This window comes from Phascolarctos cinereus, unplaced genomic scaffold (assembly GCF_003287225.1).
Source record: "Phascolarctos cinereus isolate Bilbo 61053 unplaced genomic scaffold, phaCin_HiC Scaffold_4;HRSCAF=312, whole genome shotgun sequence".
Taxonomy (NCBI): domain Eukaryota; kingdom Metazoa; phylum Chordata; class Mammalia; order Diprotodontia; family Phascolarctidae; genus Phascolarctos; species Phascolarctos cinereus.
This window is the reverse complement of record NW_027555847.1, coordinates 60,511,923-60,537,087: the sequence shown is the minus strand read 5'-3', so window position 1 is coordinate 60,537,087 and position 25,165 is coordinate 60,511,923. Positions and strand designations below refer to the sequence as shown.

Below are 25,165 nucleotides of genomic sequence, written 5' to 3'. Positions count from 1 at the left end.
TGGGCTCTAGGCTGCCTGCACTCCCAGGCTGCTTTCTAAATGGGGGAGTCTGTGGTTAAAACTGCTCAACTCACTCTCTGGAGTTCTCCTTGGGTAACCTTCACTCTCCCTAACCCCCTTTCCCAGCTCCTCTTCACCGTTTCTTCTCCTTTTAGAATGTAAGCTCTTTGAAAACAGGAACTGTCTTTTTTTTTTTTTTGGGGGGGGTATCCTCGTAGCTTAGCAGAGTTTCTGGAACACAGTAAGTGCTTAATAAATGTTCTATCATTGCTCTCTTCTTCTATCCTCTAACTCTTCTATCTCTTCTTCTTCTATCCATCTTTCCTACCTACCCTCTCTTCTATGATCAATCTTTTCTTCTATCATTGATATCTATTTTTCAATTATCTATCTTGTCTCTCTTCTTCTATCATCTATTTTAACTCTTCTACCTATCTATATCTATCATCAATCTCTTCTAATATCTCTATTTCTTCTTCTATACATCTTTCCTATCTACCTATCTCTTCTATCATCAATCTCTTGTCTCCCTCTTTTATCACTGATTTTTATTTATTCTTCTATCATCTATCTCTATTTCTTTTGTCATATCTCTAACCCTTCCATCCATCCATCTGTCTATCTATCTATCTATCTATCTATCTCTCCATCCCTCCCTCCATTTATTTCTCCTTCTACCTAACTATCTATGCTAAACATTGGAGAAACAGCTCTTATTTTGAAGGGGCTTACATTCTATGAGTGTTTATTATAAACTCCACAGGAGACTAGAAAAAGGAGAGACCCCTGAGGGATGGAATGCTCAGACAAAATCTCATGCGGGAGGTATATGTGAACGAGCTGGTTACTTACTTCATGGACTATTAGAGTAAGAAGGGTCTTTAGAGGGCATCTAGTCCATTCTCCTTATTTAACAAAGGAAGAAACTGAGGCTTAGAGAAAGGAAAGGACTTGCCCATGGGTCTACCATAAATTATGTAGTTGCCAGAACATCTGAGCCAGTCATTTGATGCCTAAGTCAGGGCTCTCTTGACAACAGCAGCAGAGTCTCTCACAATACATAAAGGAGAAATGTGGAATTCCCAAGTAGTTGGCCAAGTCCCAGGGTCATGGGATCATGATTTTAGAGCTGGAAGGGGCTTAAGAAGTTGTCAAATTCCACTTGGATGACTTGCCCAAGGCTGTTCAGGTAGTAAAGGAGCAGAGTTGGAATTTGAATCCAGGCCCTCTGACTACCCATCTAGTGTCCTTTAAATTCTGCCATGCTGTTGCCAGAGGCCTTAGAATATGCTTCCTCGAGTGTGCACCAGAGTCAGGTGTTTCTGCTTGAACAACAAATTCCTTGAAAAATTCCCACCTGCCTTGGCACACACTTTCACAATTAGCTGGCGAGGCACCCCTTGGTCTCCACTCCTCAAGTCAATGGGATGAACCATTTCATCGGGTGTGTAACTGGAAACCAATTACTAGCTAATGAAGGGGTTGGCAGAGAAGTAGGGGATCTCAGGCTGTGCCTTCCACAAGGGGACTCTTTCACTGCTCCATGAGTAGGGGACTACTGCGTTCTGGCAAGAGGGCTGAGGCCATGGGCTTACCTAGGAGCAAAATGGAATCATGGGAAAAGCACTGAAGAGAACCTGGGTTTGAATCCCCATCCCTCTCGGGGCCTCAGTTTAATTAACCATCAAATGGGGATGCTGGACCAGAGCAGGGGTTAAGTTTTTCTGTATCCTGGACCCCTCTGGCAATGTGATAAAACCCATGGGTCCCCTCTCTGAATAACATTTTAAAATGCATAAAACAAAATGTGTAGAATTACAAGGGAAACTAATTATATTGGAAATACAGGTATGCAAATATTACATCTTAAAAAAGATAAGTTCCTAGACTTCAAGTTAAGAATGCTCAGACTAGATGATCCCAAAGGTGCCCTCCAGCTCCACAATTCTCCACAATAGATCAGCTTGGCTGGAGATGAAATTATCTGCTAGAGGTTCTGGACAAAGGAATTGGTAAGATGCAGGTGCTGTTGGCAGCGAATACGAAAGGTCAGACTGATGCCCCTGGGCTTTCCACCATTCAAAGTCAGGTACCCCAGAGGCTTTATTTTATCATGTTGCTTTGTCTTGTCTTATTCTGCACATGGGAAAGACACGATTCAGGCTGTACCTTGGGAAGATTTATCTAGGAGCGTGTCCAGGGACAGAATCTAGACATGAGAAAGCCCAGAACCACACAAAATATTGGGGCCAGAAGAGAGACCCGAGAGAACATGGAACCCACATCTCTCACTTTATGGAACCTCAGAGAAGTCCAGAGAGGCCTCCACTGCAGCTGAGACACTTCCTACCCACATACCCCAAACCAGCCCCAGTTTGGAGGGCTGCTGGATCGCAGAATCAGAACACTGCAGCCTGGATGACAGAGACCTCTTTCAAGAAATACTTGCCCAGCTTGGAGCCCTGGCCTTAATAAGCTGGCTAGTGGGGCTCAGGTGACCCTGTGCCTCTCTGGCCTGCCAGAAGCACCAACGAGGGAAGAGAAAGCCACAGGGAGCCCCAAGCAAAAGCTTCCCTGTTGTGCACAATGCCAAGCTGGAGAACCAGCAATTGCAAAGCCTGAAGTGAAAATTAATTATGATTCCCATTCAGCACCATTGACGGCACATTATTGCAATGAACAGGAAGAAAAAAAAAAGATTCACTCTCATTTTCTACCAAAGATGGGTTGCAGTTGGGCTCTGTATAATTGTGTCTAATGAATGAAAACAAACAAAAGAAACAGCTGCGATTTATTAATCCCATTACCGGTAAGAAGAGAAGTTCCCTGGAGCGGTGAGTACCAGATTCCCTGTCCCTGCCCTTGTATGTCTGCCCACCTGGGAATGGGGGTGAGCTGTCAGGCTATACTTAACCCATGTGGAACGTGGATGAAACAGACAAGTTAGATCTGGTGGGTAGAATTCAGGGGCCCCAAGATCTGTGGATCAATTTTAGGGGGTCCCCAAACTTGGACAGGAACAAAATTTACATCTTTATTTTCACTAGTCTATAACTGAAATTTCATATTTATTTTAATTTTTTTTAATAGGATTCTGAGTGGGGGACCACGGATTTCACCAAAATGCTGTTCAAGGATACACACAAAAAATTACAAACTTCTGGTCTAATGGAAAAAAACTTATAGGATCACAGGATTTGGAGCCAGAAGAGACCAGAGATTGGTGATCTAGTCCATAAAGGAATGAATGAAAAAGCATTTATTAAACGTTTCCAATTTATCAAGCACTGTGCCAGGTAATGGGGATACAAACTGAAAAGGCAAGATGGTCCCTGAGCTTAAGGAACTCACATTCTAATTAGGGAAGACAACACATAAAAGAAAATGCAGCTTCAGGGCAGATGGAAAGGGCTGGAAGTCCTCAGGGTGCAGCATGAGGGTGAATAGCAAGGACCCAGGGGCCCTTAGGAGCATCGATCGAGTCCTCTTCTGGCAAATGGGAGGGCTGGATTAGACAGTCTTTGAATATCTCTTTCAACTCCGGCACTCTGTTATTCTGTCAATGAAAGTTTCACAGAGAAGAGCCAAGCCTAGTCCGAATACTTAATTTTACAGATAAGGAAACCACGACTCAGAGGAGTTATGTTTCTGACCCAAGATCACAAAATAGCAAGGCTTGATGTCATGATTCAAACTCAAGCCTTCAGACTCCACATTGAGTGTTCTTGTTCTCTGATTCTCCTCTCTCTCTCTCTTCTCTCTCTCTCCTTTTTCTCCCCCTTCTCTCTTTCTTCCTCTTTTCTCTCTCTCTCTCTCCCTTCTTTCTCTCTGTCATCTCTCTCTTCCCCGCTCCAACTTCCCTCTCTTTCTCTTTCTCCCTCTCTTCATTCTCTTTCTTCCTCTTTTCTCTCTCTCCCTTCTTTCTCTCTGTCATCTCTCTCTCCCCCTCTCCAACTTCCCTCTTCCTCTTTCTCCCTCTCTTCATTCTCTTTCTTCCTCTTTTCTCTCTCTCTCTCTCCTTCTTTCTCTCTGTCATCTCTCTCCCCTCTCCAACTTCCCTCTCTTCCTCTTTCTCCCTCTTCATTCTCTTTCTTCTCTTTTCTCTCTTCTTCTTTCCTCTGTCATCTCTCCCCTCCTTCCCTCTTTCTCTTTCTTCTCTTCTTTTCTTCCTCTTTCTCTCTCTCTCCCTTCTTTCTCTGTCACCTCTCTTTCCCCTCCAACTTCCCTCTTTCTCTTTCTCCCTCTCTTCATTCTCTTTTTCTCTTTTCTCTCTCTCTCCCTTCTTTCTCTGTCATCTCTCTCTTTCCCCCTCCAACTTCCCTCTCTTTCTCTTTCTCCCTCTCTTCATTCTCTTTCTTCCTCTTTTCTCTCTCTCTCCCTTCTTTCTCTGTCATCTCTCTTCCCCTCAACTTCCCTCTCTCTTTCTCCCTCTCTTCATTCTCTTCTTCTCTTTTCTCTCTCTCTCCTTCTCTCTGTCTCTCTCTCCCCCCTCTTTTCTTCCTCTTCTCCTCTCTCTCCCCCCCTTTCTTTCTTCCCCTCTCTCTCCATTCTCTCTTTCTCTCCATCCCTTCTCTTTCCCCACTCCCCTCACTCTGCCAACTCCTCCCTGGGCTCCAGAGCCCAGCTCAGCTCTTAGCAGTCCATTGTTCTAAGCTTCTAAAAAGCCTGGCTTCCTCTCAGAATGTGACCCTTTGAGAGGGTATCCAACTCTGTCTCTGCAGAAGGATTAAGGATTAAGAACCCCCAACAAGACAAAACAGTTGCATTTATCAACCACCTTTCCCCCTCTCCTAGAGCTTAAAGCTGTCATTCTGAAAGGGCCACTCAGGAGGTGACCAGGCGACCAGCTCAACTCCGGCTAAAGTCTTTTTTATATAGCATCTGGCTGGTGTGAGAAAGGCCATTTTGTGAATCCTAAAGCATTATATAAATGTGAATTATCATCATCTGAATTTCCCCTCCCCCAAGACATCTGTGGCAAGGACAGAATTGAATATTATTATCTTCTTGGAGCCGAAGGGAGGGGAGCGGAGGGCCTTAAACCTAAGGACAGGTGACGAAGTAAAAAGGTGGCCAGAGACACCCTAGCCTGTCATTCAAGGCCCTCCATGCTTTAGCTACAACTCCTTTTCCAGCCTTAGCCTTCATTACTCTCCTACCACTATACCCTGTTCTATAGTTAAATTCAGCTCCCCCAACATGCCTCATGTTTTCCCACCTCTACTCAAGCTGTGCATTTCACCCGAGTCCCCTCCTCCTTTCCCCTTTATCCACTCTTCAAGGCCCAGATCAAATGCCAAGCCCACCAGCAAATTTTCCCTGACCAGATTCTGCCCTACCAACATGGGGCAACCAAATGGAAGAGAAGCTCTCCTTCTCTCAACTATGAACACCTAGTATCTCCTCTTATGATACTGACTTGTATTACAATTATTCAGACACTTATTTCCTCTTCAAGCTGATAACTCTTTTGTCTAATTATCATGCTTTCATAATCAGGGCAAGGAGAGTGAATAATTTCTCTTTCAATCTCCCCAAGCACCCAGCACAGAATTCCATACATAGTAGGTGATCAATAAATGTTGGAGAAATGAAAAATCTCCCCCTTCTAAACCACCAAAACATCTCATGTAAAATACTCCTAAAATGGCTCAATGCTTAACTTTGTTGTGTTGAACATTCTTCTCAATGACTTTGATGGAGACACGCTTATTAAATATGCTGGAGATACAAGACCAGAAAGGATAGCCAATGTGGAGAACAGTAATGGAACTTGAAAGCATCACAACAGGCTGAATTTAATACGACAAAATCTAAGAAGAATAAATATAAAGTTCTGCACTCAGGTTCAAAAAATCAACTGTCTCCTTACAAGATGGAGAAGGCATGGCTTTCAAAAAGAATCATTTGTGCGGAGCACAAGCGTCATAGGCATTCAACAATGCAACACATGCTTAAAAAAAGCCAGTGGGAACTGAGCCTGTGTGAACAGAATCAAGGTGTTCAGAATGAGGAAAATGGTGATCCCGCCGTCTCTTGTCCCATCTGGCTCACACTGGCACTGGTCCATTTCTAGATCATAGTTCAAAATACAGACTGGGCTTGGGGTGTTGTCCTCATACTGGAAGACACTGATCACATCCCCACCTAAGCCTTCTCTTCTTCAGGCTAAACACCCCCAGTTTCTCCACCTGATCCCTAAATGCCCTGAACTCAAGAACCTTTCCCATCCTCCTCTGGACACTTGCCAGCTTATAAATGTCCTAAAACTGATTCTAACAGAACTGAAAATAATACTGCAGTTGTGATCTGACAAGGGCACAGTAAAGAAAAACTATCAATATGAATGTATATGTTGAGAGCCTATATCAATTTACATGCTGTCCTGGGGTGAATGAATGTTGAAAATTAAAAATAAATAAATGTATACAAAAAACCCCCCAAAACCTATTACCTTCTTGTACTTAGGAAGATGATTTTTTTTAAAAAAGAGAAGTATAAGATGATTAGCTGAGGGGCAGTTAGGGGGCACAGTGGATAGAGCCCCAGCCCTGGAGTCAGAAGGACCTGAGATTCAAATCTGGTCTCAGACCAGACACTTGACGCTGCGTGACCCTGGGCAAGTCACTTAACCCTAACTGCCTTGCAAAAAAAAAAAAGATGATTAACTTATCAGTCCCACACTGTAGTGGCTAGAGTCTAGCCTGTCAAGAGCTTTATGGATCCTTGGACAAAGAGATCCCACTATTAGGTATACACCCCAACAAAGCCAGACATATATACTAATATACACTCATAGCAGCACTTTTTCCATAGCAGCAAAGAACTGGAAACAAAGAGGATGCCCATCAACAATGGAATGGCTCAATAAATTACGGTCCTTGAATGTAACCCAATATTATAGTGCCATAACAAATGATAGACATGAAGAATTCAGAGAAATGTGGGAAGATTTATATGAAATATTGCAGAATGAAGTAAGCAGAATTAGGAAAACAATATACATCATGACTATAACAATATAAATGGAAAACAAGAAACTGAATTGTATAATTATGATAATGCCCACACTAAGCTCCAGAGAAGAGGCAAGAGAATGTCCTTCCCTGCTTCTTCGCAGAAGAGGAGGGCTAACACTGCACATAATGACAAAAATAGTTAGTCTTAAAAATGGTTACTCTTACCAAATTACTTTTTTTGGTCCTCTACTTTTTACATAATTTTTATCTCTTTACAAGAGATGGCCTGCTGAGTAGTGGAGGAAGAAGAGATACAATCAGAAATAAACGTTATAGAAAAGTAAAATTAATCAATAAAACTGAACTTTTTAATAAATATTTTTTTTTGGATCTTAACTCTGTCATTAGGTGAGTTTTGGCTTAATTTTGTGATGAGAATGCAGCCCAGGCCTTTACCCAAGCCATTGATAAGTAAATAAAATTAAAGTAAAATTAAAAAAAAAGTAAAATTAAAAAAAGGGCCAAGCAAGGATGGTTCCCCTGGGCACTCTACTGGCAACATCCTACCAAGCTGACACAGAACCATTAAAGACTACTCTTCGAGTCTACTCAATTGGTTCCAAATTCATTTAATTATATCATCATCTAGTCCACATTTCTCCATCTTTTCTATAAGAATAGTAGGAGGTACTTTATCAAATGAAATGTTTATTAGGAAATTTAAGAAGAATAAATATAAAATTCTTGACTCAGGTTAAAAAAATAAACTATCTACTTACAAGATACATTATCAAATACTTTATTAAATGTGTTACTAAAATCCATGTAAAACTACACCAAGAACATTCCCTGATCTATTAGTTTTGAAACCCTGTCAAAAAAAAAATTAGGTTAGTTTGGCATGACCTGTTCTTGATAAGGTCATGTTGGCTTTCTGTAAACACTGGTTTAAAGATTCTCTACATTAGAAGAGTCAAACATGGCTGCAATGTGGCCCACAACAGTCCTGACTGCTGCCTGAACCAGATTAAACTGTAATTTGGAAATACTCAACAAAATAAATAAAAATACAATAAAACATCGATAATGTTAACATGAGGTTTTCTAAGTCCAGATGTGGCTGGTAGGGACTCTTACGTGTGATTTAGTGTCCGCTCCACCCCTCCCACTTTCTCTTTGAGTTTGACACCATTACTCTACATATTCAAGTCATGGGATTTTTTCCATCAAGTTTTAGAGGTAAGGACCAAACAAGGCTAAATTCAAACCCTTCAGTTGGGACTTTCACTTCCTCTTGCTTGTTGCTTAAACTTTCAGATACATGAAAGGCCATGGGCTTTATGACTGGCTCCTTTCTTGGATTTTTGTCTTCTGTGAACTTCTGGGTACCCCAATCACTATTTCTTACCCTTGAGTGTAACTCCTCCATGGTATCAGCTCAGCAGATGAACATAAGCAATGCTCCCCCCTCCCCCACCCCTTTTATTTCAAGGCCCTTTTGATTACAAGGTACTGACAAATACATTCTTCCCTGTCTTCGTCAGTACACTCCATCCCTGGCCAAGAGTTTGTCATTCCTTCCCTTTCAGTCATGAGATAATATACGTTAAGCACTTTGTAAACCTTAAAGTGCTCTATCAATTAGAGCAACTATTTTTATCCTAATGGCAGACGGAGAAAAGGGAGAACAATGCAACCCTTATATTGTTTCTATTTTTTATGTGTATGTGTCAAGGAGAATAATCTTTTGATGAGGAAGAACAGAAGAGAAATCACTTATAAAAGGGAAACGAAACTTGAGACAAGGGAGATGAAATAAGGGAAGTCTTCGCTGGACTCAGTGGGTTCAGGCCCAAACGATCTACAATCAAGGATAATGAAAGAATTGGTGAATATCATTGCACAATACTTCCAGTGATCTCCTGCAGAACTTCGAGCCTGGTAGAGGGGCCTCAGGACTGAGGAGCAAATACCCAGGGCAGAGGTGAGGGGAACAGAGAATGGAGTCTACACACTATGGTACAGTGGGCTTGATTTTGATTCCTGGAAAATTCTAGAAAGTATCTAATAAAAAAGCAGTGATCCCAGAGAACCAGCACAGCATCATTAAGAAGAAGCTGCTGCCAAATTAATCTCATTTCCCTTTTTTGGGCCAGGATTGCTATCCTGGCAGTTTTAGGGGAAGGTGGTAGCTATAGCTTACCTAGGTTTTAGTAGGGGGACCTGACAAAATTTCTCATTCTGTTTTTGTGGGTGAATGGAGAAACGTGGGCTAAACAATAGTAAATTCAAAACTGTCTGAATGGCCAGATCCATTTAAAGGCGGCTAGGTGGTCCAGTGGATAGAGCACTGAAAGATCTGAGTTTGAACATAGCCTCAGACACTTCCAAGCTGCATGGCCTTGGATACTTAATCTCTATTTTCCTCAGCTGTAAGATTAGGATTATAATGGCTCCTAGCTACCAGGGTTGTTGTGAGGATTATATAATATTTGTAAAGCACTTAGCATTGTGCTTGGCACAGAGTAGGTGCTATATAAATGTTTATCATTATTACCATCACCATCACCACCATCATCATCATTACCATCATCACCATCATCATTATCATCGAAAGACTAGTCATCAGTGGCCCAATGCTGACCTGACAGGTCTCTGGTGGCATGCCCCAGTGATCTACGCTCATGCTGTTCAATGTTTTTATTGATGACTTGGATAAAGAAATAGAATGTCCTAAATTTCAAATTTGCACATGGCACAAAGCTACGAGGGATACTAACATGCTGGATAACATCCAATAAAAATCTGGACAGGCTATATGACTGGGCCAGGTCCAATAAGATGACCTGCAGGGAGGTGTGGAGGAGTAGTTTCTAGATCTATGATTTCACTGTGGATAAAGAACTTGCTTTGAGGACACCCCCCTCTACTACTTCACAGCCTATGGCCTTGGAGAAGTCCTTTGGGGCACTGAGAGGTTAAGGTGACTTGCTGAGGATGACACAGTCATTATGTATCATAGGCAGGGTTTGAACCAAGGTCTTCCTGAGTCTTAGGCCAGCTTGCTCTCTCTCTCTACTAGGCTACATTGAAATTTAAGAGGAATAAATGTAGTTTCACACTTGGGTTTAAAAAATTCTCCAAAAGGAGAGAGTAAGCTCTCAGGGCAGAGACTGACTGACCCTTGTCAGGAACACTATAAAGGGGATTTTTTTGTTCAGGAGTGGGTTGGGCAAGACGACCTCTGAGGCTCCTTTCCACCATGAAATCCTAGAATTCTATGTAAGTGTTCACCTCGTTTGGGAAGCCTTCCCAGTCAGATAAGCTGGGGATCTATATGGCTAATTCACATACACAATAAAGGAAGAAGAAACAGCAAAAAGAAAATAGAGCTAATCAACATGTGAATTAAGCAACTCAAAATCTCAGAGTTAGAAGGAACCTTACAGATTTTCTACCCCAAGTCCTCCATGCTACTGGAAGCATGGCTCACCCTGTTTGGGTGACTTGTCCAATGTCACATAAGCTAGGTCATGGGCTAAGTTGGGCCCAGGTCTCCCGATTTCACATCCATTGCCTGTTTTTATTATACTGAACTCTTCATTTCACACATGAGGACCCTCAGGCCACATTTAAAAAGCACAAAAATAGCACAGAGGAATCGTGCCTGCGCCAGGCCTGTATGTATGGGCCCCCCAGGGTAGAGGCATCTCAGCGGCGCTGGGTACATTTAAGATTCAGCCTACAGCTGGTCAAATGCCCACTGAAGCTAAGCCCTTGCAAATGAACAACAACCACATGAAAAAATGTTCCAAAGCACGAATAATAAGAAAAACACCAATTAAAACAATTCTTACATCTTGGTTCACACCCATCAAATTGGCAAGGATGATAAATGATAGAAACAGCTGATGCTGAAAGGGTGATGGGAAGACAGGCACACAAGTACACTGTTATTGAAGGATACCTTACTAGGCCCAAAGAAATCAAAGAAAGAGGAAAAGGACCCATCTGGACAAAAATATTTATAGCAGCCTTTTATTGTGTGTGGTGGAAAAGAACTGGAAACAAAGGGGGTGCCCCATCCATTAGGGAATGGCTGAACAAGTTACGGCATATGAATACAATGAAATACTATTGCTCCATAGCAAATAAGAACAGGGACAGTTTCAGAGACACCTGAGAAGATTACTATGGACTAATCTCACAAGTGAAGTGAGCAGAACCAAGAAAACAATTTATACAATACCAACAACTTCGTAAAGAGAAACCACTCTGAAATTCACAGGAACTCTGATCAACCCAATCACCAACTGTAACTCCAGAGAAGTCATAATGAAATATGTTACCCACCTCCTGTCAGAGTGGTGATAGACGCGGGCGAAATACGAGACATATATTTTTGGAGATGGTTAATACAAAAGTTTTTGCTTGGGGGTGTGTGTGTGTGTGTGTGTATGTGTGTTTGTGTATTTATTACAAGGATTTGGTTTGGTTTTCAGTGGGAGACAGAGGAGTTGGGAAAAAGAGACTAGGTTTTTATTTTAAATTGAAAAAGATGAAATTATATTTAAAAAAAACCATTGTTGCTTGATCTGTGGACTGGCTAGAAAACAATTTGGAAAAGAGTCCCATGAGAACTAATCTGCTCATACCCTTTGACCTAGCAATTCCATTACTGGACATGAACTTAGAGGTGATTAAAGACAAGAGACCAATAACATAACAAAATATTTACAGCAGCACCCTTCGTGGTAGAAAAAAACTGGAAAGAAAGTGGGTGCTTCTGATTCAGAGAATGGTTGAATAAATGGTGGCATGTGAATATAATCAAATATTATTTCCATTTAAAAAAAGGACAAATACGAAGAATTCAAACCTGGAAAAAACTGTCTCAACTGACTATACTGGGCAAAGAAAGTAGAAACAGGAGAACAATATACCCAGTGAATGCAATCATGTTCATAAAAATAATGCTAAAAAGCAACTCAAATTAAATGCAATGATCAAAATGAGTTCCAGAGGACAGATGATGAAGCACACCTCCCTCCTCTCATCAGAGATAGGGAGGAGGGAGTTACAGGTGCAGAATATTGCACACTCTCTGGCCTGGCTATCTTGTAGGCTGGTTTTGTTTAACTATTTTTAATGTTACTGGGGGAGGGGGCGTTGGTCAGTAGACTGGGAAACGACATCGACATTCTAAAGGAAAAAAAGCGATCAATAAAATCTTTTAAAAAAACAAAAAACGAAAACCCAAGAATGTAAGTTCGACAAATCTCTTGATGGTCCTGTCCTTGGAGAACAAGCTTCCTTCCTCTCAGGCCTCAAGGGAGGCTCAAGACACAGAGCCCAAGGACAAGGCTGGGTGCAGATCTCTGTAGGGAGAAAGCCTGTGCTCCTTGCTACACGGCATCCGGGAGCACAACAGCGGTCATGTTTTATGGGCAATTGTAAAGACTTGCAGTCTTGTGGGCGAGATATCTTTTATTGTGGCTGTTTATTTTATGGCTTTAATAAGGGATTTCTAGGAGTGTGTTTGAAGAGTGGTTTACGGTGCTAATTAGTCCAAATGACAGCAGATGGGGTGCTGCTCCCTGGGGGGCATTCCAACTGGCGTGTGAGCTTATCCTATGTCTGACCACAGGGGACAACCAGAATCTAGAGGATGCCAGGGCTGGGGGACCTTGGACAAAGAAGAAAACTAAGGCTCAGAGTGAGTGAGGACATTACTTAAGGCCACCTAAATAAACAGCAGAGCCGGAATGAAGATCCAGTTCTCTTACATGTTGCTTCTTCATCTGCCCCCTCACCTCTACCTTGGCTTCTTTCAAGACTTAGTTCAACCCCTACCTTCTGCTCTGTTGGGTAGATTATCTTTGTATAAGCATTACTAGGGTCACCCAAGATTCCTAAGAACCTTCCTCTGAGGACAGCAAACGTTCAGAGCAAGCTCCAAATTCCAGAATCCCAGGCTTGGAAGGGCCCTTGGGGGTCATCTAGAATCCTTCAAATACTTTAACGCAGTAACCAGGCCCCCATGCCTTCAGATGCTCCTCATATGCCCAGAATTTGAGACTCTTGGCCATCCTGGGTGCCCTTCCCTGGACATCCTTAAAGGGCAATATGATTAACAACTGCTCACACTGGCTGACCTCACCTATGTCCACTCCCACACACCCCAGCTGAGGCAATGCCTTCCCACCGTTCCAGTCTCCTCCACGCACACTACAATCCAGCTATGCTGGCCTCCATGGCCGTTCTCCCAATACCTCACAGTCCACAGGTCTAGGTGAGGTCTGGGAGGGTGGAGAGAAAGGGAGACACTGACAGCTAGAATGGACAGGACACAGCGACAAGAAGGGGGAGGAACTGAAGCCCAGAGCATCAGCCCTCTCCACAGGGCCCAGGTGGCTCCATACCTCATCCTTGTACTTGGTGATGTAGGAGTAGATCTCATGCAGAGCGCTCATGCTGTTGAACTGGCTGAGGTGTAGCCGCGACTGCTCCGCCAGGTAGGCGCTCATGTCCTGGTCACTGATTGCAGGCATCTTGGCGATGTCTGAGTAGTACCTGTGGGAAGGCGAGAGTTTGAGTTTGACGGGTGGAGAAAGACTGTTCAGCTCTGGGGCCCACAGAGGACACAAGGGAGCAGTCCGTGGGGTCAAGTAAGTGACTAAGTCACTGCAGATCTGAACTCAAAATCCCTGTCCCTACGGGGGATCATCAGCTCCTGAGAGGAAAGCAAACTTAACAGTGTCATTTCACACATTAGGAAAATAAGGCCCAGGGGGTTTACATGGTTTGTCAACGGTCAAGCCAGGTTCAAACCCATGCCCTCTGACTCCAAACCCAACGTATGCCTACTAGAGGAGACGCAGGATAGGAGGAGACGTACAAGCTCTGGGCACGCTAATGGCTGTGCCACATGTGGCCTTGGAAGGGACACAGTTTCTCTGGGCTTACTTTACCTTCGTAAAATGAGGGGATGGAGCAGAGAGTCCCTGAGGCTCCTTCCAACTCCCTAGGATTTTATACCTGGTTAGCTGTGAGTTCATTAGCGTAAAAAGCAGCAAGGAGAGGAAACTCCCGACCTGCAGGCAGGTCCAAGGAAAAGACTTCCGACAGTTGCCTGGGGCAGGTCAGTATCTGTCAGAGGGACAACCAGGACGCAGGGGGCTTCAGGGTCAGCTCTATCTACTCTGCCACACTACCTCTCCAGGTACCTGTCATTTTTACAGAGCTGGTAGAAAAACTATCTGGCTGGAAAATGCTGTCCACATCCAAAGAAAGAACTATGGAGTCTGAATGCAGATCGAAGCATACTATTTGCTATTTTTTTCTTTCTGTTTTGTTTTGTTTCCTTTTTCTGCTGGCTCTTCCTACTGATTCTAATTCTTACCTACAACTATACTAATGTGAAAATATGTTTAATAGGAATATATATGTATAGCCTATATCAGATTGCATGCCGTCTTGGGGAAGAAGGTGGGGAGAAGGAGAAAAATTTAAAACTCAAAAGCTTATGGAAGTGATTGCTGATAATTCAAAATAAATTAATAAAAAAAAGAAAACTATCTGACTACTAGGTGTGGGGAGTGCTAGTTAGATTGGGGCGAGGGGGAAGAAAGAAAATTATTAGCCAGTTCTCATGGCAGCTAACGCAACTAGGTGCTACAGTGGACAGAGCGCTGGGCCTGCAGTCAGGAAGACCTGAGTTCAAATGCTGCCTCAGACACTTCCTAGCCGTGTGACCCTGGGCAAGTCAGCCTTTCTCTGCCTCAGTTCCCTCAACTGTAAAAATGGGGATAATAACAGCACTTATCTTGCAGGGTGGTTGTGAGGATAAAATGAGATAATATTTGTAAAGTGCTTACTACAGTGCCTAGCACATAGTAGGAACTATAGATACACTCATTCCCTACCTCCTCTCTCAGAGGAGTCTACGTGGTAAAAATTAAGATAAGCAAAACTAAGCAAAGTTAACAGCTGTTCTGAAGGTGAGGAGGGGGGAGAGGGAAAAAAGAGGGAGAGAGAGGAGAGAGAGAAGAGAGAGAGGGAGGGGGAGAGAAGGGGGGTGGGAGGGAAAGAGATGGGGGAGTAGGGGGAGAGGGAGAAGAAGAGAGAGAAGGGAGAGAAGGAAGAAGAAAGAGAGAAAGGGAGAGAGGGAGAGGGAGGAAGAGGGGTGGGGGTGGGGGGGAGGGAGAGAGAAAGAGAGAGAGGAGAGAAAGGAAATAGGGGAGACAGAAGATGAGACAGGAAGGAGAGAAGGAAGAAGAAAGAGAGAGAGAAAGGGAGGGAGGGAGGGAGGGAAAAAGAGAGAGTGTGAGTGAGTGGAGGGGGAGGGAGAGAGGGAGAGAGACTTAATGAGCCCATAAAGTCCAAACAAGGCAGAAGAGGCTTGCAGCCCCACATGGGGCAAGGCTCTAGAAGAAGAGATCGTCTGTGACTTAGCAGTATTAGTGGAGATTGGCAAATCTGTGAACCACCCATACCATACTGGGTCAGTTTCTTTTACGTACTTGTAGCCTTATTATCCCTGAATTTACTCTTTTCCCTTACAAATAAACCCTTTAGAAAGCACATCTGGTTTCAAGAGGATGGGAGGCATAGGGCAAGATAAAGAGAGGAAGCCACCAATGCAGAGGTCCACGAGGCACCGGGCAGGAGCTCTGGGGCTAGCATTAGGTAGAATCTCTTTCAGCCTTAGAATGACCAGAGGTAGAGGGAGCAGGTGCTGAGACCTTTAAGTCATGGATTAAAATATTTAGGGATTTTTGAAAGGAACCCAGGACCCAGGAAAAGAATAAATCTCATTTTTCATCTGTACCTGGGAGTCAAGGCAAACCCACCTCTTAAAGGGGCTATGCTTCATTGTTCCAGAGATTATATTTTATGGCACCACATTTAAACAAAGCACAACCAGCTTTTTAACCAGAGACACAGGGTAGTTTCATCCTCTGAGCCACCTTCCTCTACCCCTCCTCCAAGGGCAGAATCTGGACCACAGACAGCAAGTTCCTTAACTTGGTGGGGGGCCCTCACCTTCTTGATAAGTGGGACCACCCTAGAGAATCAGGAGAAACCTAACTCAGCCTTCTGGGGCTGAAGAGAAAATGTGGGCTGGGACAAGTGGCCCAGCTCTGTATTCTATGGGAACTGGGAGAGCGGCAGATGAGGCAGACCTCAGTGAAGTCTGTTCAATGGGAACAAAGCCAGCAGCTTCTTTGTCCTTCCCTCCCCACCACATACAAGCATATACCCAGACATCCACACAACACACTTCTACAACGAAACACAAACCCAGGTTATATACAAAACACCCCATCCTAATATCTTTACTCACGATGCCTCTGCAGGTTACTAATGCAAGTACTCCACTTTACAGAGAAGGAAACTGAAGCTCAGAAAAGAAGCAATTTGTATATTAACACATCATTTAGTAAGAATTCAAAATGCAATTCAAACCTGAATATTTAGACTCTTCACACCCTATTCTCGCATTCAGGTAAACACACTTACAACACACCCCTCACAGGTGCAAGTGGATACCACACCCACACTAGCACATAGGAATCAGATATAGAAACAACAAAGAGGAAAATGCATGTCTACACAAGATTATAATACACAAGCACACAAGGCCAGAGCAACATTTAGATACACACTCACAACATGGTGGTGCACCCATGACCACACACACCACTGCACAAACACACCACTGCACAAACACATACAAAAGCTCTGTGGGGCCCTGAAATCATTCCAACTTGCACATCCATCCACTGTTCACTAACATGCCACCAGAACTCAAAGACTGGGGACCAAGTAGGGGTCCTGGCCAGGTCCATCCGAGGTGCTCCACCACCTTCCTGAGGTGGCAGGGTCAGTAAACCCTAGGATCCCTCCCAGACAAGAGGAAGCGAGGCTCACCTCTCTACCCAGCTCTTGTAGTTGGGGATGTCCTTGGCATATAGCAGCTTGTTGGACGGAGAGTCCTTGCCCAGCTTGTGCTCAGAGGTGGAACAGGAGTCCATAAACGTCTGGGCCACCACAGACAGACAGGCGTCCGTGATGCTGTTCTTGTGGATGTCAAACACGAACTGTGGATTCTTGATCACATTCACCCAAAAGCGCAGAGGTAGGCTGAGGAGGGGCAGGAGAAGAAGAAAGGGAGACATGTCAGTGGGTACCCAAGAAAGGAAGCCACAAACATGGCTTCTCCATTGGAACCAAGCACTAAAATGAAACAAACATGCAGAATCTTAGAGCCAAAAGGGACAACAGAACATGGAGAGTTAGAGCGGAAACGGACAATAGAACACGTCAGAGCTGAAAGAGACATAGAACAGGATGATAGAGCTGAAATGGACAATAGAACAGGGAGCGTTAGAGCGCACAGGCAACAGAACACAATGTTAGAGCTGAAATGGACAACAGAACACAGAATGGTAGAACACAAAATGTTAGGACTGGAAGGGACATTAGAACATGGAATGTTAGAGCTGAAAGAGACATAGAACAGGATGATAGAGCTGAAATGGACAACAGAACAGAATGATGATAGAGCTGAAATAGACAACAGAAAAGGGAGGGTTAGAGCGGAAACAGGCAACAGAACACAGAATGCTAGAGTTGAAATGGACAACAGAATATTAGACATTACAGAACAACAGAGCACTAGAACATAGAATGTTGGAGCTAAAAGACAACAGAATGATGATAGTTGAAAGAGACATCAGAACAGAATGCTGACAGAGGTGAAAGAGACAATAGAACAGGGAGTATTAGAGTGGACATAGGCAATAGAACCCAGACTGTTAGAGCTGAAATGGACAACAGAATATTAGACAGTATAGAACAATAGAGCACTAGAACACAGAATGTTGGAGCTGAAAGACAACAGAATGATGACAGAGTTGAAAGAGACATCAGAACACAGAATGTTAGGGATAAAAGGGACATTAGGACAGAATGATAATAGAGCTGAAAAGGACACAAGAAGCTCAGACTGTGAAGACTAAAACTCTGATTTAGGATAAACCATAAGTCCAGAGGACTGAACATGAAAATGTGATTCTCAGCTCCCACCAGAGAGGTGATGTACATAAGCTGCAGAATTAAACATACATTTCTGGGCAAGGACAAAGTGAAATTTTATTTTCCTGGCCCATTTTGTTGTAAGTAGTTTATTTGCTCCTACGACCTCACTTTTTCACCTTCTAAAGGTATCACAGGGAGGGCTCTTTCAGCCAACCCTTTCTGGCCAGGTAAGAGTCCTGTGGGTCCACCTGTTAGAAGGCGCCTGGTTCCCTGTGCCTCTCCAACTCCAGTTAGCTCTCCCGGACCTGTCACCACCTGCAGGCTCAGTTCCACCCACACTCTGAGAGACTGCTTTTGACTCTGGGTAGGAGGTATATCGGGTTCTTGGCTTAGAGCACCTGAAAATCAATATCATAGGCTCATGGGAGGATCTCAGATGAAGCCTTTCATTTTACAGTTAAGGCAACTCAGGACCAGACAGGGGAACGTACTAGTCCAAGACCACCCAAGGACTCAACCTCTGACTGAAAGCAGCAGCATAGTTTAGTGAACCTGGAGTTAGGGGACATGGGTTTTGATGTTTGCCTCAAACATTCATTAGTTGTTGGACCTGTGGGCAAGCCATATAGTCAACTGCTAAGAGCCTCAGCTTCTTCATCTATAGTTTAAATGCTTAAAACTACCTTACTTACAGGGGTTGTTTTAAGAAAAGCACTTTGTAGGGCAGCTAGATGGCACATTGGATAGAGCACTGGCCCTGGAGTCAGGAGGACCCGAGTTCAAATCTAGCCTCAGATACTTGACACTTACTAGCTGTGTGACCCTGGGCAAGTCACTTAACCCCACTGCCTAGCAAATAAATAAACAAAAATTTTTTAAAAAGGGGGGGCAGCTAGGTGGTGCAGTGAATAAAGCTCTGGCCTTGGAGTCAGGAGGACCTGAGTTCAAATCCAGCCTCAGACACTTAGAAACACTTGCTATCTGTGTGACTCTGGGCAAGTCACTTAACCCCTATTGCCTCACCAAAAAGAAGGAAAAAAAAGCACTTTGTAAACCTGCAAGATTTATAGAAATGTGAATTTTTACTATTATTCATATCTGCTACCAGATCTCTTCTTGCTGCTGGGACCCAGGGTCTATTATGTAGGAAGGAAGGGAAGAAAGAATGAGGGAAGGAGGAAGAAAAGAAGGAAGGAAAGGGAGGGAGGGAGAGACAGAGAGAGAGAAGAAAGAAAGAAAGAAAGAAAGAAAGAAAGAAAGAAAGAAAGAAAGAAAGAAAGAAAGAAAGAGAAAGAGAGAGAGAGAGAGAGGGAGGGAGGGAGGGAGGAAGGAAGGAAGGAAGGAAGGAAGGAAGGAAGGAAGGAAGGAAGGAGAAAATGAACAAAACTCTTTGTTAATGAAGTACAAGGCAGTGGGTCATGATGGAAACCACTTCTGAGGGCTTCAGTTGATATCCCAGATACTACTACCTACCCATGTAATGTTGGACAACCACTCTGGGCCTCAGTTTCCCCATCTGCAAAATGGGGGTGGACTATATGATCTCTAAGCTCTGTATCCTGTGACCTAATACACTACTGCAAGTTACCAGTCCATAAATTAATTCAACTAAGCCCTGCAATGAAAGACTTGATGATCACATAGAAGTACGTTTAAGAGATCCCAGGAGAGAGCTTGTGCCCAAGGCTAAGGAGCTAAGAAGGCCCCTGAGAGAGGGGATAGGAAGGGCAGGGGGGAGGCCTCCCTAGTCCCGAAACCTGAAGAACTTGGTATTTTTAGCCATAGTGTAAGAGGAAGCCAACTGACTGAGTGATGTCGTCTGTACCCTAACGTGTGGGAAGTAATAACATGGGTGTTCTTAATAACACGGGCAGAGAAGTATTATTAATAACATGGGTAGGAAAGTGTGAGTGTGAAACGCTGTAAATGAAATCACTCTAAGCCAAGGACTGCCTGTATCTCTCTGAATTCCCACAGGGCCCCTTGGCTGACTCCTAGGTCCTTGGGGAGAAGTTGTAGAGTGACTAGGGAGGGGGAAAGAGGGGAGTGAGAGAGAAAGCAGGAGGGAGGGAGAGGCAAGGGGAGGGGGGAGAGGGAAAGAGGGGAATAAGTAGGGGGAAGACAGAAAGAGAGAGCCAGAGACAGAGAGAGAGAGCGCCAGTCCATTAAATGAAGTCAAAGAGACAGGGTATGGTGTAAAGAACGTTGACCTTGGATTCAAATCCCACCTGATGTTTAGAGGCTGAGTCACAACAAACAAGTCTATTGATCTCTCCAACCCTCATTTCCCTCACATGAACATGATATGACCTACAATACCTTATAGGCCTGTTACAAAGAGCAAATGGTATAATAAAGCATGTAATGTGATTTACAAGCCTCAGGTGCCATATCAATGTTAATCAGGAATAGCACTGTTTTCAATTTTTTTTTTTTTGCTTTTTGTTGAGGCAATAGGGATTAAGTGACTTGCCCAGGGTCACACAGCTAGCAAGTGCCAAGTGTCTGGGGTCAGATTTGAACTCAGGTCCTCCTGACTCCAAGGCCAGAGCTCTGTCCACTGCGCCACCTAGCTGCCCTGAATAGTACTGTTTTTAGAGAGGCTTGGGTTCAGTCCTCTAACCCAAGCCTCAGTTTCCTCATGTGTAAATGCCCTAGGAGTCAGTGTAGGTATGGTGGAAGAGTCAGAGCTTGACCCCAGTGCGGCTACTCACTGGTAGTGTGACCTTGGGCGGTTCATTTCCCTTCTCTGGGCCTCATCTGAAAATGACCACATGATCTCCAAGGTCCCTTCTAGCTCTGCCATTTTGACTATGCAGTGCTGGTCACTATAGGCCCCAGGTGTCCATGCCAGGGGCCCCGATCATTCCCCAAATCTAAGACCCTGACACCAAATGGGCCATCCACACTCCCTTTGCTTCCTTCTTCCTGTTCCCATTCCGGGTCCTCAGACCCCTCCCCAAAACCACACTGGGTCCTATCCTCAGTCTAGCAATGGCTCTTAGAAGGGACAGAGGGAGAAATTGGCACTGGGGGGAAGGATGAATGGAGAGGAAAATGGTCTCCATGATTTTAAAAATTCACATAAATGGATAATTATTGCTTCTACATCACTTTCTTTTCCAAATCCTTTCCCTCTCCCCTATCCAAGAAACTATCCCTCACAATAAAGACTTATAAAACAGGGGGGGGAAAGTAGTCTTCAAAAAAAAATCAACCTACACTTACTAGCTGTGTGACCCTGGGCAAGTCACTTAACCCCAACTGCCTAAAAAAAAAAAATCAACCTATAAATCATGTTAGACCACATGTGCAAGACCCTACACCCCTGGGCTCCACCTCCATAAAGAAGCTGCTTCATTTACTTTTGACAAGATCTGTTAGAAGGGTGCTAGAGCTCATGTCTCCCTTCCTCCCACTGCCTCGGTCCCCCCATTTTAAAAAGGGGGTAGTAACAGGTGTCCATTTGGTAGAGGAACTATGGGAATTCACTGAACCGTGGTGGCAAAACGTGTTGAAAGGGAGCGTGGGCCAGAGGATGGACAACTGGCCTCAGAGGCAGGAGGAGCTGGGTTCAGGAGACAGTGTGGAGCTAGTGCCTAATCTGGGGTCAGTGGAGTAGTCAGGTGTCAGAAGATTAGACTCTGGCTTTGCCACTTGCTTCTGGTGGGACCCTGGGCAAATCTCCGAGCTTAAGTTTTCCTCTTCTTTAAAAAGAGGGAATCGGTGGGTAAAGCACCGGCCCTGGAGTCAGGAGGACCTGAGTTCAAATGTGGCCACAGACACTTACTAGCTGTGTGACCCTGGGCAAGTTACTTAACCTTGATTACCTCCCCCCAAAAAAATAAAGAAAGAAAGAGGAAGGGATTGGCTTTAATAACCTCTAAGGTTTTCCTTTAGCTCTAAATCTAGGATGATCTATGATCCAAGGCCCACTGAGGACACCCACTGGCCAGGTGACCCTGGCTAAGTCACTTAACCTCTGGGACCCCAGAGCTGAAGACATGCATCGGTGGAAGGAATTTCTCAATCCCAGTGAAATTATAGGCAAAAAAAATAAAATAAAACATGTTAAAACAAAGCAATATAGACATGGAAACATAGAAGCAGCTAGTGTGGTAGAGGGGAAAGAGCCCTGTGTTGGAACTCAGAGGGGCCTGGGTTCAAATCCAAATTTGCTGCCTCTTAATCCCTGTATGACCCTGCATTCTGCCTCAGTTTTCTCATCTATGGAACAAAGGGGGAGTTGGATGCGAAGACCTCTAAGATCTCTTCCGTCTCTATGTGCATGCATGTGTCTGTACATACACACACACACACACACACACACGCACACATACACACACACATACACACACACACACACACACACACACACACACACACACACACACACACAATCTTGTACTTTGGATCCAATCCACAGGAAGACAGGCATCCAGAGACCTCCCCAGAGACAGTCACACACACAGACACTCGGAGACAGGAGCACGGATGCATGTTTGCACAGTGTAGTCTCACACCTACGGCAGGTGGCATATGACATTATCAAGGGCTACAACTGCAGTGAATACAGACTGCATCCCCACGGCTGACTGGGACAGCTGACGGTCAATCTATAAATAATAACAAAGAAAAATCCTCACGTTTCTGTATCACCAATCTCCAAGGAGCCCAGCCTCCTATGGACAGGAATACGTGAGTTATTCTACCAGGCCTGGCTGGAGGGAGATTCCTCTGAATTAGCTGGGGTTATTTGGGAAGCACAGACCCTAATATAGGACCCCTAATCGTGAGCCTTACACTGGTAGGGAGGAGGGATACCTAAATGGTAGGATATGAGTCAGACAGAGCTGACCTCCCAATTGCAAAATATTCCTTCCAACTAACAGTTGAAATTACATCATTGTAAATTCATGGATCCATAGACGGTCAAAGCTCGGAACGGACCTTAAAAATACCAAGCGTTAGAGATGCAAGGGACCTTAGAAAACAGAATGTCAGAGTTGGAACCTTAGGACAAAGAATGTCAGAGCTGGAAGGGACCTTAGAATAAAGACTGTTAGAGATGGAAGGCACCTCAGAACTTAGAATGATTAGGAGATGGAAGGCATCTCAAAGTAGAGACAGAGCTAGAAATGATAGATATCTATGGATAGAAGGGTAGCAGACAGAGCTTAAGACTAAGACTTACAAAGACCTGGGTTCAAATTCAGCCCCTGACATGTATTAGCTGTGTAGCATTGAAGAAGTCACTTAACTGCTCTGGGCCTCAGTTTCCTCATCCATAAAATGAAAGGGTTGAACTTGATGACCTTTAAGGACCCTTCCAGTTCTAAATCTGTGATCCCATCCATGGAGCTCTTAACCAAGACCATGAATCTAAGAGCCAGCTGGACACCATAAGATAAAGAGCTCCAATGCACACTGACAGTCACGTATGGTACATGTACACACATACATACACACACACACACACACACACTCTCTCTCTCTCTCTCTCTCTCTCTCTCTCTCTCTCTCTCTCTCTCTCTCTCTCTCTCTCTCTCTCTCTCTCTCTCTCTCTCTCTCTCTCTCTCTCTTTCTTTCTCTCTCACAGCTCCATCAATGAGAGAAATTGCTTCCAGAAATGGACTGTGTGGGTTGGATGAGAATTAGTGGAAAGATGCCATTAGTATGCAGAGAGCCCACATCTTGGGGCTGGGGTCTGTTTGATTCCCCTCATCCCCTCCCCGCCACCTCCCCTGACTCTGAGACATCAGGGTGAGTGATGAACCAGTTGTGACTGCTCTGTATCTCCATTCAGAGATGTCCCCTCCCTGCCCTGATCCTCGCTGCTGTCTGACACCTATGTGGCTGCCTCTTTATAAATGCGAGGCATGGGGACAGGTTCTCCACCTAGGAGGAGATTGGAGGGGAGGGAGGAGGCTGCTGCAGAGGCAATGGCAGGAAGTGTGGAGGAGACAGACAAGCTAATGCACATGCAGTGAATGCATGGTTGGACTTTCCCCTCTAAACCTTGGAAGTCTATGTCTAACTCCTGGGGGTTAGGCATGGGAGGGGGTGCAGAAAAGGAGAGGTAGGGCTGGCTGCAGCAGGCCTTCCACAGGTCTGCCTTTGGGGCTCAGCCCCCACCCCCTAATCCTTTCCCTTCCCTGTAGGGTAACTTCTTATGAGAGAACAGTACAAAAACAGGAGTAGGGGCAGGGAGGTTTGGAGAGACAGAGCAAGGCCCTGGATTGGAAGCCAACCTCTGCCCACCCTCTCACTGCCCTCCATTGGGCTGCAAGCCCCTTAAGAGTAGGGACTTTGACCTTTCTTTTGTAGTCCCAGCACTTTGCACGGTGCCTGGCACAAAGGCCGTTTCAACCTCAGCAGTTAGTGCTTTCTGGCCTGCGAACTGCTTTCCATATTGATATTTACTTTGTCCATATATTTTGGACATTTTTCTATCTGGATACAGGCTGTTTTTCCCGAGGAGAATTAAGGTCCTTGAGTGAAAGGCTGTTTCGATTTGGGTTCTAGATCTCCAGCTCCTAGCACAGTACTTAAAATACAGTAGGTGTTCAAAAATATTTATTAAATAGTGGAAGGAACCCTGGACTTGGGAGTCAGGAAAATTGGTCTCAGCACTCACTTACCATGAGACCCTGGGAAAATGAAGAAAAATAAAAGAAAACATAGTACACTTCAGAATAGGAAAGAACCTTAGAGCTCATCCGGTCCAATCTTTTTATTTTACAGGACAGAGAGGGATGGACGATGGGAATAAACATCTATACAGGACCTACTGTGTGCCAGGCACTGTACTAAGCGTATTACAAATATTACCTCATTTGATCCTGGGAGGCAGGTGCTACTATTACCCCCATTTTACAGATGAGGAAACTGAGGCAGACAACAGTTAAGTGACTTGCCCAGGTCACACAGCTAGTAAGTGTCTGAGGTTACATTTGAACTCAGGTCTTCCTGACTCCAGGCCTACAGCTCTATCTACTACGCCATCAACCTCTAGATGAGGAAACTGGGGGCACAGAGAGGGGAAGGAAGCTTGTCCAAGGTCACACAGGAGGTCTGGGACTACTATCCCAGTCTCCCAACTCCCCCCTGCACCTCTTTCACTAGACCATCTTTGGCTATAATCCAGAAATCCTACTCAGTCT

The 25,165-nt window shown here is 44.4% G+C and overlaps 1 protein-coding gene across 2 annotated transcripts in view; it reads right to left on the bottom strand.

Annotated features, from left to right (window-relative positions):
- Window positions 1-25,165, bottom strand: part of PLXNA1 (plexin A1) — a 312,964-nt gene that overhangs the window by 10,206 nt on the left and 277,593 nt on the right. For both annotated transcript variants that reach the window (XM_020981168.2, XM_020981169.2), the window contains exons 30-31: window positions 16,893-17,105; window positions 13,382-13,532 (exon numbers count right to left, since the gene is read on the bottom strand). In XM_020981168.2, the coding sequence (XP_020836827.1) occupies window positions 13,382-13,532; window positions 16,893-17,105 (364 nt within the window). The remainder of the gene's footprint in view (window positions 1-13,381; window positions 13,533-16,892; window positions 17,106-25,165) is intronic.